We start from the raw sequence: 16,976 nt of genomic DNA on the forward strand, positions 1-16,976 counted from the left end.
ATTCGTTTTTTATTCAGGTTTTATTTTGTTTTTATGTTTTATTTTCTATCTATTTTATTTAATTTTTTTATTGTTTTATTTTATTCTGTTTTATTTTATTTTATTCAGTTTTTTATTTATTTTTAAATTTTATTTTACTCTTGCTTTTTATTTTCATATTTTGATATTCTGTTGCTTTATTTTTTTATTTAATTTATTTTATTCTATTCTTTTTTTATTCTGTTCTATTCTGTTTTATTTCATTTGTTTTATTCGGTTTTTATTTTATTTTAGTCTTTTAGTAGTAGTGTTTTATTTTATTCTGTTTTTATTTAATTTTATTCTGTTTTGTTTTTATTTATTTGGTTTTTTTATTTTATTTTGTTCTGTTTTTATTTGATTTTATTCTGTTTTTATTTTATTTTATGTTTCTATTTTATTTTCTGTTTTTTATTTTATTTTGTTTTTATTGTATTTTAGTATTTTATTTTATTCTGTTTTTTAATATATTTTTGCATTTTATTTTGTTGTTTTTATTTTATTTTCATTTTTTTATTTTATTTTATTCTGTTTTTTATTGTATTTTAGTATTTTATTTTATTCAGTTTTTTATTTTATTTTAATTTGTGTTTTTTTAATTTATTTTATTTTATTCTGTTTTTATTTTATTCTGTTTTATTTTATTTTATAATCGTTTTTATTGTGTCTTTAGTATTTATATGTTTCTGTTTTTTATTTTAGTTATTTATTCATTTTTATTTTATTCTTTTTTTTTTTTTTACAATTTATCTTATTTTATTCTGTTTTTTATTTTATTTTATTCCATTCTGTATTTTATTTTATTTGCAATCCAAAGTTTCCCATAACACCCTTAACTACTGCTTTGAACATTACCAGTCCATCAAACACCTAACAATACCTGCCAACAACGTAACAATGCCTGCAAACACCCAAAACACCTCAGAACATCAAAGCAACGTTTTAATTGACATACTGTAACAATTGACATTGACATTGTCATTCAACAGGCTCCTTTTATTGTTGTTGTTTTTATAGGAAACAGCAACGCCTGCCTGGAGGAGGAGGAGGAGGAGGAGGGGCTGGTGGGAAATCTCCAAATCCTCAACAGCAGCAACAACAAGGACTATCGCCGTCGCAGCAGAATCAGACGACCAATCAGACGCAACAGCCCAACTCAGACCACCAATCAGGAGCTGGCTTGAAACAAAGTGGGCGGGGTTACCAGGGCCAGCAAAATCAAGGTGTGCGACAAATCGGCCCTCATCACGGATACAGCCAGAACCGCCGCTGGCATCAAAACCCAAAACACCAGACCAACTGTTTCAGTCAAGGACCTTCAGGGGCTGACAGGGGCCCCACACGCAATACCAAAGAGACAGAGAATGTAAAACAGGAGGAGCCGGAGATCCACACGGAGAGAGGAGTAAAGGATGAGCCGAAAGAGGAGGAGAAGAAGAAAGAAGACAAGCAGGAGGAGAAAACGGAGAGCGGGAAGATCTGCTTACTGCAGTCGTCCAAAGAGAGACTGAGGAGGAGATTGAAAGAGAAGGTGATTGTTGAGATATTATATTTTTTCCCCAAGTGATGATTAACAAAGCAAGGAATTTTTCACAGTATTTCCTATAATGTTTTTTCTTCTGGAGAAAGTCTGATTTGTTTTATTTTAGCTAGAAGAAGAGCAGTTTTTTTTCAATAAAAGAATGACTGTATGGATGAATGGTTAATTGACTGAGTAGGAGGATGGGTAGAAAGATGGATAGAATGATAGATTGAAAATTGTATAGAAGAATGGATAGATTGAATGAATGATGATAGAATGAATACATGAACTGTAAATTGAATGAAAAGATAGTGGATGGGTGATTGATTTGTATGTATGGATGAACATGATAGAATTAATGGTGGTTGGATAGAATGAAAGAAGATGAATGGATGGGTGGATGAATTAATTAATTGAATGGATAGAGGCATGGATGGACAGATGGTGGATAAATTAAAAGAAAAATTATAAACTGAAGGATGGATAGATTGAAAACCAATGAATGGATTGAGGGATCTTTTGAATGAAATTATGAATGAATGTAAGATGGATGGATGAATGGATAGGATGGGAATGAATGAATGATTGGATAGAATAAAAGTAGATGGATAGATGGATGGATGGATGAATTCAGTAAATGGTTGGTTGGGTTGTATGGATGGATGGATGTATGGATGACATCAGTGAATGGTTGGGTTGAATGGATGAATGGATGAATCAATTATATGAATGGATGGATGGTGGATAAATTGAAAAGAAACATGATGCACTGAAGGATGGATTGAAAACAGATGGATGGATAGAATGAAACATGGATGGATGGACATGATAGAATGGATGGATGAATGATAGATAAAATTAAAGTAAATGAATGGATGAAGATTATTGAATGAATGATAGTTGATTAGGATGAAAGAATGGATGGATGGGCATGATAGAATGAATGAATAAATGAATGATGGTTGGACAGAATGAAAGAGGATGGATGGATGAATTCAATGAATGGATGCATGGTGGATAAATTAAAAGGAAACATGATGCACTGAAGGATGGATTGTAAAACGAATGAAAGGATGAATAATGAATAATTCAAGTCAATGAAGGTCAATGAATAATTGATATGAAAAAAATGGATGGATAGACACGGTAGAATATATGAATGAATGAATGAATGATGATTGGATAGAATGAAAAAAGATGGATGAATGGATGGATAAATTCAGTGAATGATAGCGTAGAATGGATGGATGGATGAATCAATTAAATTAATGGATGGTGGATAAATTGAAAAGAGAAAGATGATGCACTGAAGGATGGATTGAATGAAACATGGATGGATGGATGGACGGACATGATAGAATGAATGAAGGAATGAAAGAATGATGATTGGATAGAATGAAAGATGGATGAATGGATGGATTCATGGATGGATGGATGAATTCAGTGAATGGTTTTGTTGGATTTATTGAATGGATGGATTGATGGATGAATTCAGTGAATGGTTTTGTTGGATGGATGAATGAATGGATGGATGGATGGATGGATGGTTTGATTTCAGTGAATGGTTATGTTGGGTGGATGGATGAATGGATGGATTAATTAATTATAAGAAAGGATGGATGAATGGTGGATACATTAAAAAGAAACATGATGCACTGAAGGATTGATTGAAAACGGATGTATAGAATGAAAAATGGATGGATGGACATGAATGAATGAATAATTGGATAGAATGAAAGAAGTTGAATGGATAGATGGATTGATTGATGAATTCAGTGATTGGTTTTGTTGGATGGATGGATGGATGGATGGATGGATGGATGGATGGATGGATGGATCAATTATATAGATGGATGGATGGATGGATGGATGTTGGATGGATCAATTATATAGATGGATGGATGGATGGATGGATGTTGGATGAATTCATTTAGTGAATGGTTGGGTTGAATGGATGGATGGATGGATAAATCAATTATATGGATGGATGGATGGTGGATAAATTGAAAAGAAACATGATGCACTGAAGGATTGATTGAAAACAGATGGATGGAAGAAATGAAACATGGATGGATGGACATGATAGAATGGATGGATGAATTATAGTTAGATAAAATGAAAGAAGATAGATGGATAGACATTATTAAATGAATGATGGTTGAATAGGATGAAAGAATGGATGGATAGATGAATTCAATGAATGGATGGGTAGTGGATAAATTGAAGAGAAACATGATGCACTGAAGGATGGATTGAAAACAGATGGATGGATGGATGGATGGAGTGAAATATAATTAACGACTAATGAATAAAAGAAGGATGAATTGTAAATCAAATGGAAGGGTGAATGGATGATTTAATTAAATGGATGGACGTGATAGATGAAAGAATGATGTAAGTGCGAGTTTGTAGAATGAAAGCACACATGCTATTCGTCAGTGCTGATGTTGACTCTTCTCTGAATGGCAGGAGGAGGTTCCCGTGGCGACGGCCGGCCCTCAGCGCAGCCGAATGGACCGATTATTAGAGATCCTGAACAGCATGAGGAATAACAGCAGCGGTGTGGAGGCGCAGCTCACCAGCTTCATGGAGGAGGCGCAGAACTCAGCCGAATCCGAGGAGACGCTCAGCCAGATCGTGCAGACCATTTACCGCAAGGCGGTCAGCGACCGGAGCTTTGCCGCCACCGCTGCCAAACTCTGCGACAAGATGGCTCTGTTCATGGTGGAGGGAACCAAATTCCGCTCACTCCTACTCAACATGTTACAGGTGAGAACCAAACAAACTATCACTATTTTTTTAAGTAGTCAAACTAGCTTAATTTACCGTATTTTTAGAAATTAGATAAAGAAACAGGTCAAATTAAAAATTGAAATCATTTACTCACCCTTCTGTTGCTCAAAAAAAGTTTGAGTTTATTTTGTTCTGATAATCACAAATTAAAGTATGTTTTTTTTATTTGCTTGTGCCTGGTACCCATTGACCTCCATAGTATTTTTTTCTTACTTTGCAAGGCAACGGGAACCAACATTCTTCAAAATATCTTGTGTTCAACAGAAGAAAGAAATTCATAAAGGTTATGATAGAGAATAAATAATGAGACAATTTTTGTTTTTTGGGTAAAAAATCCTTTTAATAGTGACATTCGTGCAGGAAAAACTACATTACCCATGATGCTCTGCTGAGATTCCACCAATGAGTGTCAAAGCACACCATAAAGCTCCACCCAGTCCTATATAACACCACAAATGCCACAACCAACTCTCTGTACACTCTTAAAATGCTTTAATGCTCATGTTTATACAAATATTTAGCAATGAACCTGAAGTACATCTGAACCATAATAAAAGAATAGTGTTGTCACAGTGCATCATGGGGTTGTAGTTCTCTCCTTTATTAATAGTTCAGTGTTGTATTTTTGACCTGTTTTCAACTTGAAGTTTGTAATGTGATCTTGTAGCTTCGAGTTTGGTTCAAAAACAAAACAAAAGTTTAATGTCTTTTAAAAAGGCTTTTGAAAACTACATTACCCATGATGCTTTGCTGAAAATCCACCCTAAAGCGCCACAAATTCCACAATCAACTCTTAATACACTCTTAAAATACTTAAATGTTCATGTATATACACATTTAGCAATAAACCTGAAATACAGTATAGTCAACATTTGAACAGCTTTAAATGAACAGCGCTGTTTGCAGTGCATCGTGGGATTGTAGTTGACAGTGTTGAATTTTTAACGAGCTTTCAATTCGAAGCTTGTAATGTTGGGATCTCGTAGCTTCATGTTTGGTTCAAAAACAAAACAAAAGTTTTTCTTTTAAAAAGTTTATTGAAAACTACATTACCCATGATCCTTTGCTGAAAATCCACCATGTAAAGCCACAAATTCTACTATTAACTCTCAATACACTCTTAAAATACTTTGATACTCATGTATATGCAAGTATTTAGCAAAAAACCTGAAATACAGTATAGTCAACATTTGAACAGCTTTAAATGAATAGTACTCTCCGCAGTGCATTATGGGATTGTAGTTCTTTTCCTTTTTAATAGAAGTTTATGGTGTTGAAATTTTGACAAGCTTTCAATTTGAAGCTTGTAATGTTGGGATCTCGTAGCTTTGTGTGTGGTTCAAAAACAAAACAAAAGTTTAATTCTTTTAAAAAGCCCAATAAAAACTACATTACCCATGATTCTTTGCTAAATCCACCAAATAACAAAACAAATGCCATTAATAACTGTCATCACACTCTCAAAATACTTTAATGTTCAGGTATATACACGTATTTAGCAATAAACCTGAAATACAGTAGTCAACAATTGAACAGCTTTAAATGAATAGTGCTGTTTGCAGTGCATTGTGGGATTGTAGTTCTCCCCCTTATTAATTGAAGTTCACAGTGTTGAATTTTTGACGAGCTTTCAATTTGAAGCTTGCAATGTTGAGATCTCGTAGCTTCATGTTTGGTTCAAAAACAAAAGTTTATTTCTTTAAAAAGTCTAATGAAAACTACATTACCCATGATGCTTTGCTGAAAATCAACCATGTAACACCACAAATACCATAATTAACTGTCAACACTCTCAAAATACTTTAATGTTCACGTATATACACGTATTTAGCAATAAACCTGAAATACAGTTTGAACAGCTTTAAATAAACTGTGCTGTTCGCAGTGCCTCATGGGATTGTAGTTCTCATCCTTATTAATAGAATAGTTCACAGTGTTGTTTTTGATTTGAAGTTTGTAATGTTGTGATTTTGCAGCTTCGTGTTTGTGTTAAAGCCTATTGAATATAATACGAACATGTCAAATACTTCTGGAAAAAATGGGCGGACACTAATGATTGGCAAGGACCAATCAGATTGCAGGATTTTACGGAAAGTGGTTCTTCCACCTGTCGAAAACCACTCCTTGGTTCCTGTTTTGTCGTCTGCGGTCTCTCTGTTTCTGCTCTTCCTCTTTTTCTGAAGTATTTGAGGATGTGACTCATTTATTCATTCAGCTCAGTGTTTCCTCATTGGACTGCAGGGACTTTCGGGCCTGAATGTTATCACCTTGTTTAGAAATGAGGAGTTAGTAAATTCACTGTTAAAAGCCGGCTCAGACCGAAGTTCTGTCACCATTAAATCATTCTCATTTGGAACGGAAATCCTGGTTGCAGTTTTTCCTCATAACTCCAAAGATCACACAAAGGTTATGAAAGTAATGCACACTTTTATACTGTTGTAAAAACAAGAAGAAAACAGTAGAGGATGGTTTGATGAATTAAAATGCTAATCTGGGATGTGTTTCCCAAACGATGACATAACTTGTTGCTGAATTACCAGAGTACAATGCATCATTTGGGAAAAGAATGAAGTAGTGACGAGTGTTTTCCAAAACCGTAGTTTCAGTCATGTGAACTATGCTAGTTATAATGTAAAACGTCCATAATGATGCTTAACTTAAATTGTTTTGTTTTGTACAAATTATATACAGTAGGCTACTATAAATTTAAAGCATTTTACAAATCCTATGTTTTTTGTTTTCACAAACTTTGGAGATTTCCGCTTGTAACTCGTAGGCTTTTGGTATGAGCCCGATAAGGGAGTGCACTACAAAGGGAGATCAATTGTCAAGCTGAATATTAGCTAAAACTGACCTGTAAAAAAAAAAAACGTTGAAAGCAATTGCATTATTTTTAAAGCTAGTTTTAATTAATCATTCAAAAAATGTTGGAACGTTCAAAAGGAATAGAGCATAGGGGGATAACTGGGAAAAGAAACACAGCCAGGAACTATGTTTCTACAGTAACAACAGATGTAGTTGCAAGTGTACAAGTTTGCGATGCAGTTTGCGAACGTTTGTTAAAACGATGGATTTCAGAAACGCCAAATCAACGAACTATGTTTGTAGTGACGGAACTTGCGACCTTAGTTGGCTAACGGTGGTTTTCGGAAACGCACTCCCTGCGATGTGTGTAGTTTTTCTGTAGTTGGTCACATATCGGAGACTGTAAGGGGCTGTATGTGTTCATATATGTTCATTTATTTATTTATTTTATATAATTACAGACGTTACTGTAGGCTATTTTGCACTGGCATTGATCTGCAGTTATAATCAACTCCTGTCTATAGACCTTTATCTTGGAACGCAAAATTACCCATTATGCTTTGCATGTATGCGCAAGGAGAATGCGAAGAACTTCCGGTCAGCAGCTGATGCGTGTAAACAGTCACATTTGGACAGCTTTGAAACGATAGTTTTAATCTATTTTACCTGCTTTTAATCTCTTTGAGCTAATACTGTTGTCCATCAGCAGCATCTCCTGGACTGATCATTTAAAGAAATGCGATCTAATAGGATGAAAAACAGCTGCTGTTAGACATTTTCCCCTCGTTGTCAGACGGCATCTTCTGCAGTTTAAATGAAGCCTCGTCATCGCTAAAGTCAACAGTTTCTCTTTATTTCAAATATATAACCAGCCCAAACTAATGTAGTTCACCAAAATGTTTGACACACACACACGTAGCCTGTACTGTGCCACTGACACACTGATTTAATAACTGTGACAAAGTGAAAATATAGGCTAGTGTCATTTCGAAATGACCGAAAAACACAAACCGTGGTAAAAACAACACATGAAATGAAACACAAACTGCTCGCGATTAGAATGAACAGCAAATCAGCCAGCAGAGGATCAATAACAGACTTTTATTGCTCATTTTTGTAAATTGCTCGACTTTCATACCTGTTAAGTTTCATGCCAGTACTCTGGTTTGCTCTCTCTCTATCTCTCTCTCTCTCTCTCTCTCTCTCTCTCTCTCTCAAATTCAAAGAGCTTTATTGGCATGACTGTAAAACAAATCACAATGTTGCCAAAGCAATAACAAAATACAGAACATTCATATAGATAAAAGAAATATAAGTAATAATAAACAAACACATATACATATCGTTATATTATACATATATGTTGTCACAATAAACAAGTTAATAAAAAAAAGATTAAAAAAAGTAATAATAAATGGTAAGGACAGAGAGCTTTAGTAAGGGATGAGGGGGTTCAGCCTTTTTCTCTCATATGGTGGCATGAGGACACGTACTGTGCTGCTAGGTGGAGACACTTTTCATTTTCTCCCAAAATATAATGGAGTTTCTCCGTGTTTGTGGTGTGCTGGAATTGTGGTAGAATCAGAGACATTTGTGTGAAGTAAGCTTCTCTGATGCTCTGATATTTGCTGCATTGAGTGAGGAAATGCAGCTCATCCTCCACAACTCCAGCAGGGCAGTGTAGACACAGTCTGAGCTCTGGGCTCCTCCAGCTGCGCTTGTGTCGGCCCGTCTCCACACTCAGACTGTGTCCACTCAGATGGTACCGGCTCATCAGCTTTCTCTGACCGGGGCTCTTAATGTTGGTCAGATACGGGGCCAGTTCATAACCAGGTTTAATCTGGTTGAAGCACGCTAACTTTTTTATTTGTTGTACTTTATTTTGCCAATTGAGTTTATAATCCTCCTGGGTAATCTTTTCTATTTCTTTAGTCTTTATATGTTGGGACAGGGTTTGTGAATTTAGTTGGTGTTTTCCCACCAGATAGTGCATGGGGTCGCTGCCCGGATGTGCATTTCTATATATGAGGGCTTGCTGATGGTAGCTCTCTGGGCTGGAGTCTGACAGATGGAGCCAGAACTTCCCTGCTCTCTTCTGGATTTCTGAGAGCAGAGGGAACCTGCCTAGTTCTGCTCTGCAACCAAGGCTAGGTGTGCTTCTGTGAACTCCGAGGATGTTTTTGCAAAACTCCAGATGAAAGATTTCAACTGGAGTTTTTTTCCCAAGATTCATAGTTTAATTTAAATGTGGGTCCCCAGAGTTCACAGCCATACAGCAGGACTGGCTTTACAATGGTGTCAAATATTTACTCTCTCTCTCTCTCTCTCTCTCTCTCTCTCTCTCTCTCTCTCTCTCTCTCTCTCTCTCTCTCTCTCTCTCTCTCTCTCTCTCTCTCTCTCTCTCTCTCTCTCTCTCTCTCTCTCTTTGAGAACGTTTGTCTCGTATTTCTGACGCGCTTGAACCACACGGGACAGATTATAACGGCTTTAACAGACACATTTCTAAGTTGTGTGTCACAAAAACACTCTGTTATCCATTAAAAACATTATTGAAACCCATTTTTGGAGCGCAAACTACCAGTTGTACACGCTGTGAACGGAAGTTTTTAGCATTCTACCGGAAGACGCAGGTCGCTATGGCGCCCTCCATGCAGCAGCCATGAAAAAGGTCTATAGAAAAGTTAGTAATTAACATTTATACAGAAGTATTTATTTGTGTAAAGCATCTGTTTTGTGAGAAGTGCTTTTAATATGATTTGTGAATGACCCGTGCAGCTTTACTGTAGACATTTCCTCGATTGAGAATGCGACTGACACTTTCTGTCTTACACCACGCCCACCAAAAGGGTATAGTGGAAACGCATGCCCGATTAAGGTGACCCGTACCAACCCGAACCGTACCGTACTGCACCAGTCAGTGAAAACGAGCCATCATATACTGATTTGGATAATGTACTGATGTTGATAATTCTGATTATTAATTTGAAAACATTTGTGCTGCTTGAAGCTTTTGCAGAAACGCTGGCGCATTACAGTTTTCAGGATTCACAGATGAATGTAGAGTTCAGAAGAGCAGCATTTACCTGAGATCATCTTTATAAATGAGGCTTGAGTAATTGAATGCGTTGTTGCTGAATAAAAGCATCTTCTCCTGTGTCTGTGATGTGCGTCTGCATCTTCTGTGTGTGTTCGTGTGCGTGTGTGTGTTGATGAATCATCAGTCTGTCCTCATATAAACCTGTTCTCTTCAGCATCTGACGCTCAAGCAGACGCTTTCAATCTGAAGGGATTATATAACACAGATGAAGAGTCTCTGACCCCAGCGAGGGGACGCGACTGACTCTGCTCATTTAAAATCCTCACACACACACACACAGATAATCACACAGACAGACACAAACACTCACATGTACACATACACACTCACATATAGTCATGCACACACAGACAGACAGTGCAACACATTCACAAATACACACACCGAGTCTTACAGATGCTTAGGCATAAACACACACAAACACACTAAGAAGCGCACAAACACACACACACACTCGGATAAACACACCTACACAGTCACAAACACACACACACACACAAAATAATCACACAGACATACACTAACATATAGTCATGCACACACAGACAGTGCAACACACTCACAAATACACACACCGAGTCTTACAGATGCTTAGGCATAAACACACACAAACACACTAAGAAGCCCACAAACACACACTCGGATAAACACACCTACGCAGTCACAAACACACACACACACACAAAATAATCACACAGACATACACTCACATATAGTCATGCACACACAGACAGTGCAACACACTCACAAATACACACACCGAGTCTTACAGATGCTTAGGCATAAACACACACAAACACACTAAGAAGCCCACAAACACACACTCGGATAAACACACCTACACAGTCACAAACACACACACACACACACAAAATAATCACACAGACATACACTCACATATAGTCATGCACACACAGACAGTGCAACACACTCACAAATACACACACCGAGTCTTACAGATGCTTAGGCATAAACGCACACAAACACACTAAGAAGCGCACAAACACACACACACACACTCGGATAAACACACCTACACAGTCACAAACACACACACACACAAAATAATCACACAGACATACACTCACATATAGTCATGCACACACAGACAGTGCAACACATTCACAAATACACACACCGAGTCTTACAGATGCTTAGGCATAAATACACACACACACACACTCGGATAAACACACCTACACAGTCACAAACACACACACAAAATAGTCACACAGACATACACAAACACTCATATACAAATACATACACACTCTCTCAGATGCACACACACTCAGATAATCACACATAGAAAGACACAAACACTCAGATAAACAAATACACACACTCAGCAACACGTTCGCAAACACACATGCAGTCGCACAAATACTCAGACACACACAAATACACTAACAGACATGCACACAAACACACACTCCAAAAAGCATACACAATACACACACACACACATATACACAATCAGATGCACAAAAATATGCATACATGGACACACAAAAACAAACACACACACACACACACACTCAGATGCACACAAATACAGACTCAAATACACACAATCCAATAAGCACATATACATTGACACGAATACACAGACACACTCAGATGCACACAAACACACACAGATACACAAATACAGACACATGCTTGAACACAGACACACATTCATAAATACATATAAAGGCTCGCAGAGATGCTCAGACACACACACACACACAAATACACAGACGCACTCTCAGATGCACACAAATACAGACACACACCCACTCAGATGCACACAGACACACACACACTCAAATAAACACACACAGATACACAAATACAGACACACACTCAAACACACACTCGGATAAACTGGCATACACAGACACATACACATAGACACACACTCGGATCCACACAAATGCAGACACACACAAATACACTGACGCACATTTATACTCAGACGCACACAAATGCACACGCTCAAATAAACACACTCAGATACACACTCGGATAGACTGGCATACACAGACAAATACACATAGACACACAGACACGCATTCACAAGTACACAGACACACACTCAGATCCACACAAATGCAGACACTCAAATAAACGCACAGTTACTCAAACACACACACTCAGATAAACTGGCAGACACAAACACATACACTCAGATACACAAATACACAGACACACAGAGTTGCACAGACACAAACACACAAACACACACTCAGATCTACACAAATACAGACACACACAAATACACTGATGCACACACTCAAATAAACACCCTCAGATACACAAATACAGACACACACTCAAATACACACTCGGATAAACTGGCATACACAGACACATACACTCAGATACACAAATACACAGACACACAGAGTTGCACAGACACAAACACACAAACACACACTCAGATCTACACAAATACAGACACACACAAATACACTGATGCACACACTCAAATAAACACCCTCAGATACACAAATACAGACACACACTCAAATACACACTAGGATAAACTGGCATACACAGACACATACACTCAGATACACAAACACACAGACACACATACAAAGTCGCACAGACACACACTCAGATCCACACAAAATACAGGCACACACAAATACACAGACACACACTTACTCAGATGCACACACTCAGATACACAAATACAGACACACACTCGGATAAACTGGCATACACAGACACATACACTCAGATACACAAACACACAGACACACATACAAAGTCGCACAGACACACACTCAGATCCACACAAAATACAGGCACACACAAATACACAGACACACACTTACTCAGATGCACACACTCAGATACACACTCAGATAAACTGCCATACACAGACTTATACACTCAGATACACAAATACAGAGACACACATTCAGAGTTGCACAGACACACACACACACACACACACACAAATACAGATACACACTTACTTAGACGCACACACTCAAATAAACACACACAGATACACAAAAATATAGACGCACACTCAAATACACACTCAGATAAACTGGCATACACAGACACATACACTCAGATATACAAATAAACAGACACACAAATACGCAGACACACACTTACTCAGACGCACACACTCAAATAAGCACACTCAGATACACAAATACAGACGCACACTGGGATAAACTGGCATTAAACAGACACAAACACTCATTCGACACAAAGCAACACATTCACAAATACACATACAGACTCGCACAGATGCTCAGACACACTCAGATTCACACAAATACACACACGCAGATGAACAGACATACACAAACACTTAGATACACAAATACACACAACATTCAGACACAGCGATAAAAATAAATGAACAGTAATGTATGTGCGCCTGTGTAAAGAGATTGTCTCCATGTTATTCCTTGTTTGGTCTAACAGTTGCATGTGTTTGAGTCCGACATTGATCTTTGGGTTTTAGGTATAGTTTTTTTTGTGTGTGTTGTTTTAAGAATGAACATGCATTTTGAAGCTTTTATTTGTTATGTATTGATTAAATGTTTCAGATGGACTTCAAGCGGCGTGAGGAACTCCAGCAGACGGATGTGGAGAACTGGCTGGGCTTCATCACGTTCCTCTGCGAGGTGTTCGGCACCATGAGGAGCAGCGCTGGAGAGCCTTTCAGAGTCCTCGTCTGCCCCATATACTCCTGCTTAAGAGAGGTACACACACACACACACACAGGTGTACATATACTCCTGTTTAAAGAAGGTAGACACACAACTCACACTACTGCCCCATATACTCCTGCTTAAGAGAGGTACACACACACACACACACACACACACACACACAAGTGTACATATACTCCTGTTTAAAGAAGGTAGACACACAACTCACACTACTGCCCCATATACTCCTGCTTAAGAGAGATAAACACTACACACATAAATGTACAAATACTCTTGCTTAAGAAAGTTAAACACACACACACACACACACACACATTACTGTACAAATATTCTTGTTTAAGAGATTGACTGATTCAGATCATCCAGTCAGAGTGAGTCTTTAGTTATTGATTCACTGATTTGGCTAATCCAGTCAGAGTGAGTCTTTAGTTATTGATTAACTGATTCAGATCATCCAGACAGAGTGAGTCTTTAGTTAACGATTCGCTGATTCTGATAATCTAGTTAGAGTGAGTCTTTAGTTATTGATTCATTGATTTGGCTAATTCAGTCAGAGTGAGTCTTTAGTTATTGATTCACTGATTCAGATCATTCAGTAAGAGTGAGTTTTTAGTTAATTATTCATTGATTCAGATAATCTAGTCGAAATGAGTCTTTAGTTAATGATTCACTGATTCAGATAATCTAGTCGGAATGAGGCTTTAGTTGATTATTCACTTATTCAGATCATCCAGTCAGAGTGAGTCTTTAGTTAATGATTCACTTATTCAGATCATTCTGTCAGGGTGAGTCTTTAGTTAATGATTCACTGATTTAGATAATCTGGTCAAAGTGAGTCTTTATTTAATGATTCACTAGTTCAGATAATCTAGTCAGAGTGAATCTTCAGTTAATGATTCGCTGATTCAGATCATTCAGTCAGAGTGAGTCTTTAGTTAATGATTCACTGATTCAGATAATCTAGTCAGTGCGAGTCTTTAGTTACTGATTTGCTGATTCAGATAATTCAGTCGAAGCGAGTCTTTAGTTAACAACCAACTGATTCAAATGATCTGGTCGGTGCAAGTGTCCAGTTAATGATTCACTTATTCAGATAGTCCTGCCAGAGTAGGGGTTCATTTAACTTTTTTGATTCAAATGAGCCAGCCAGAGTGAGTCTTCTGTTAACAACTTACTGATTCAAATGATCTAGGCACACCAAGTGTCTAGTTAATGATTTACTGATTCAGTTTATCCAGTCAGATTGAGTGTTCAGTTAATGATTCTTTGATTCAAATGATCTGGCTAGAGTGACTCTCCAGTTAACAACTCACTGATTTAAATGATCCAACCAGAGTGAGTGTTCATTTAACTGATTCAGATCAGACTGAGTGTTCATTTAACTGATTCAGACCAGACTGAGTGTTCATTTAACTGATTTAGACCAGACTGAGTGTTCATTTAACTGATTTAGACCAGACTGAGTGTTCATTTAACTGATTCAGACCAGACTGAGTGTTCATTTAACTGATTCAGACCAGACTGAGTGTTCGACCAGACTGAGTGTTCATTTAACTGATTTAGACCAGACTGAGTGTTCATTTAACTGATTCAGACCAGACTGAGTGTTCATTTAACTGATTTAGACCAGACTGAGTGTTTATTTAACTGATTCAGACCAGACTGAGTGTTCATTTAACTGATTTAGACCAGACTGAGTGTTCATTTAACTGATTAAGACCAGACTGAGTGTTCATTTAACTGATTAAGACCAGACTGAGTGTTCATTTAACTGATTTAGATCAGACTGAGTGTTCATTTAACTGATTTACATCAGACTGAGTGTTCATTTACCTGATTTAGATCAGACTGAGTGTTCATTTAACTGATTCAGACCAGACTGAGTGTTCATTTAACTGATTAAGACCAGACTGAGTGTTCATTTAACTGATTTAGATCAGACTGAGTGTTCATTTAACTGATTTAGACCAGACTGAGTGTTTATTTAACTGATTCAGACCAGACTGAGTGTTCATTTAACTGATTCAGACCAGACTGAGTGTTCATTTAACTGATTAAGACCAGACTGAGTGTTCATTTAACTGATTTAGATCAGACTGAGTGTTCATTTAACTGATTTAGATCAGACTGAGTGTTCATTTAACTGATTTAGATCAGACTGAGTGTTCATTTAACTGATTTAGACCAGACTGAGTGTTTATTTAACTGATTCAGACCAGACTGAGTGTTCATTTAACTGATTCAGACCAGACTGAGTGTTCATTTAACTGATTAAGACCAGACTGAGTGTTCATTTAACTGATTCAGACCAGACTGAGTGTTCATTTAACTGATTCAGACCAGACTGAGTGTTCATTTAACTGATTCAGACCAGACTGAGTGTTCATTTAACTGATTCAGACCAGACTGAGTGTTCATTTAACTGATTCAGACCAGACTGAGTGTTCATTTAACTGATTAAGACCAGACTGAGTGTTCATTTAACTGATTAAGACCAGACTGAGTGTTCATTTAACTGATTTAGATCAGACTGAGTGTTCATTTAACTGATTTAGATCAGACTGAGTGTTCATTTAACTGATTTAGACCAGACTGAGTGTTTATTTAACTGATTAAGACCAGACTGAGTGTTCATTTAACTGATTTAGATCAGACTGAGTGTTCATTTAACTGATTTAGACCAGACTGAGTGTTCATTTAACTGATTCAGACCAGACTGAGTGTTCATTTAACTGATTCAGACCCGACTGAGTGTTCATTTAACTGATTAAGACCAGACTGGGTGTTCATTTAACTGATTCAGACCAGACTGAGTGTTCATTTAACTGATTTAGACCAGACTGAGTGTTCATTTATCTGATTAAGACCAGACTGAGTGTTCATTTAACTGATTCAGACCAGACTGAGTGTTCATTTAACTGATTCAGACCAGACTGAGTGTTTATTTAACTGATTAAGACCAGACTGAGTGTTCATTTAACTGATTCAGACCAGACTGAGTGTTCATTTAACTGATTTAGACCAGACTGAGTGTTCATTTATCTGATTAAGA

General features: G+C 37.2%; 1 protein-coding gene and 1 long non-coding RNA gene across 13 annotated transcripts in view; one reads left to right on the plus strand and one right to left on the minus strand.

The window, feature by feature from the left end:
* ctif (CBP80/20-dependent translation initiation factor) overlaps nt 1–16,976 on the plus strand; it is a 129,957-nt gene that overhangs the window by 84,471 nt on the left and 28,510 nt on the right. For 9 of the 12 annotated variants that reach the window (XR_015519782.1, XR_015519781.1, XR_015519780.1 and 6 more), the window contains 3 exons: nt 1,036–1,549; nt 4,010–4,309; nt 13,799–13,954. Coding sequence is in view for 4 of the 12 variants with exons in the window: in XM_087300495.1 (XP_087156621.1) it covers nt 1,036–1,549; nt 4,010–4,309; nt 13,799–13,954 (970 nt within the window). In the remaining 8 variants the exon portion in view is untranslated. Of the gene's footprint in view, nt 1–1,035; nt 1,550–4,009; nt 4,310–4,554; nt 6,696–13,798; nt 14,984–15,074; nt 16,149–16,976 lie in introns of those variants that run through there. The other 3 variants (XM_087300496.1, XM_087300497.1, XR_015519784.1) reach the window with 2 other exon arrangements.
* Nucleotides 9,503–13,596, minus strand: LOC147838701 (uncharacterized). The gene is made up of 3 exons (XR_015519885.1): nt 12,903–13,596; nt 11,406–12,718; nt 9,503–10,888 (listed from the first exon to the last, which is right to left on the minus strand). It is a non-coding gene; the product is annotated as an uncharacterized LOC147838701 (long non-coding RNA).

The sequence above is a fragment of the Danio rerio genome, chromosome 21, assembly GCF_052040795.2.
Source record: "Danio rerio strain M-AB ecotype USA chromosome 21, GRCz13ab, whole genome shotgun sequence".
Lineage (NCBI taxonomy): Eukaryota > Metazoa > Chordata > Actinopteri > Cypriniformes > Danionidae > Danio > Danio rerio.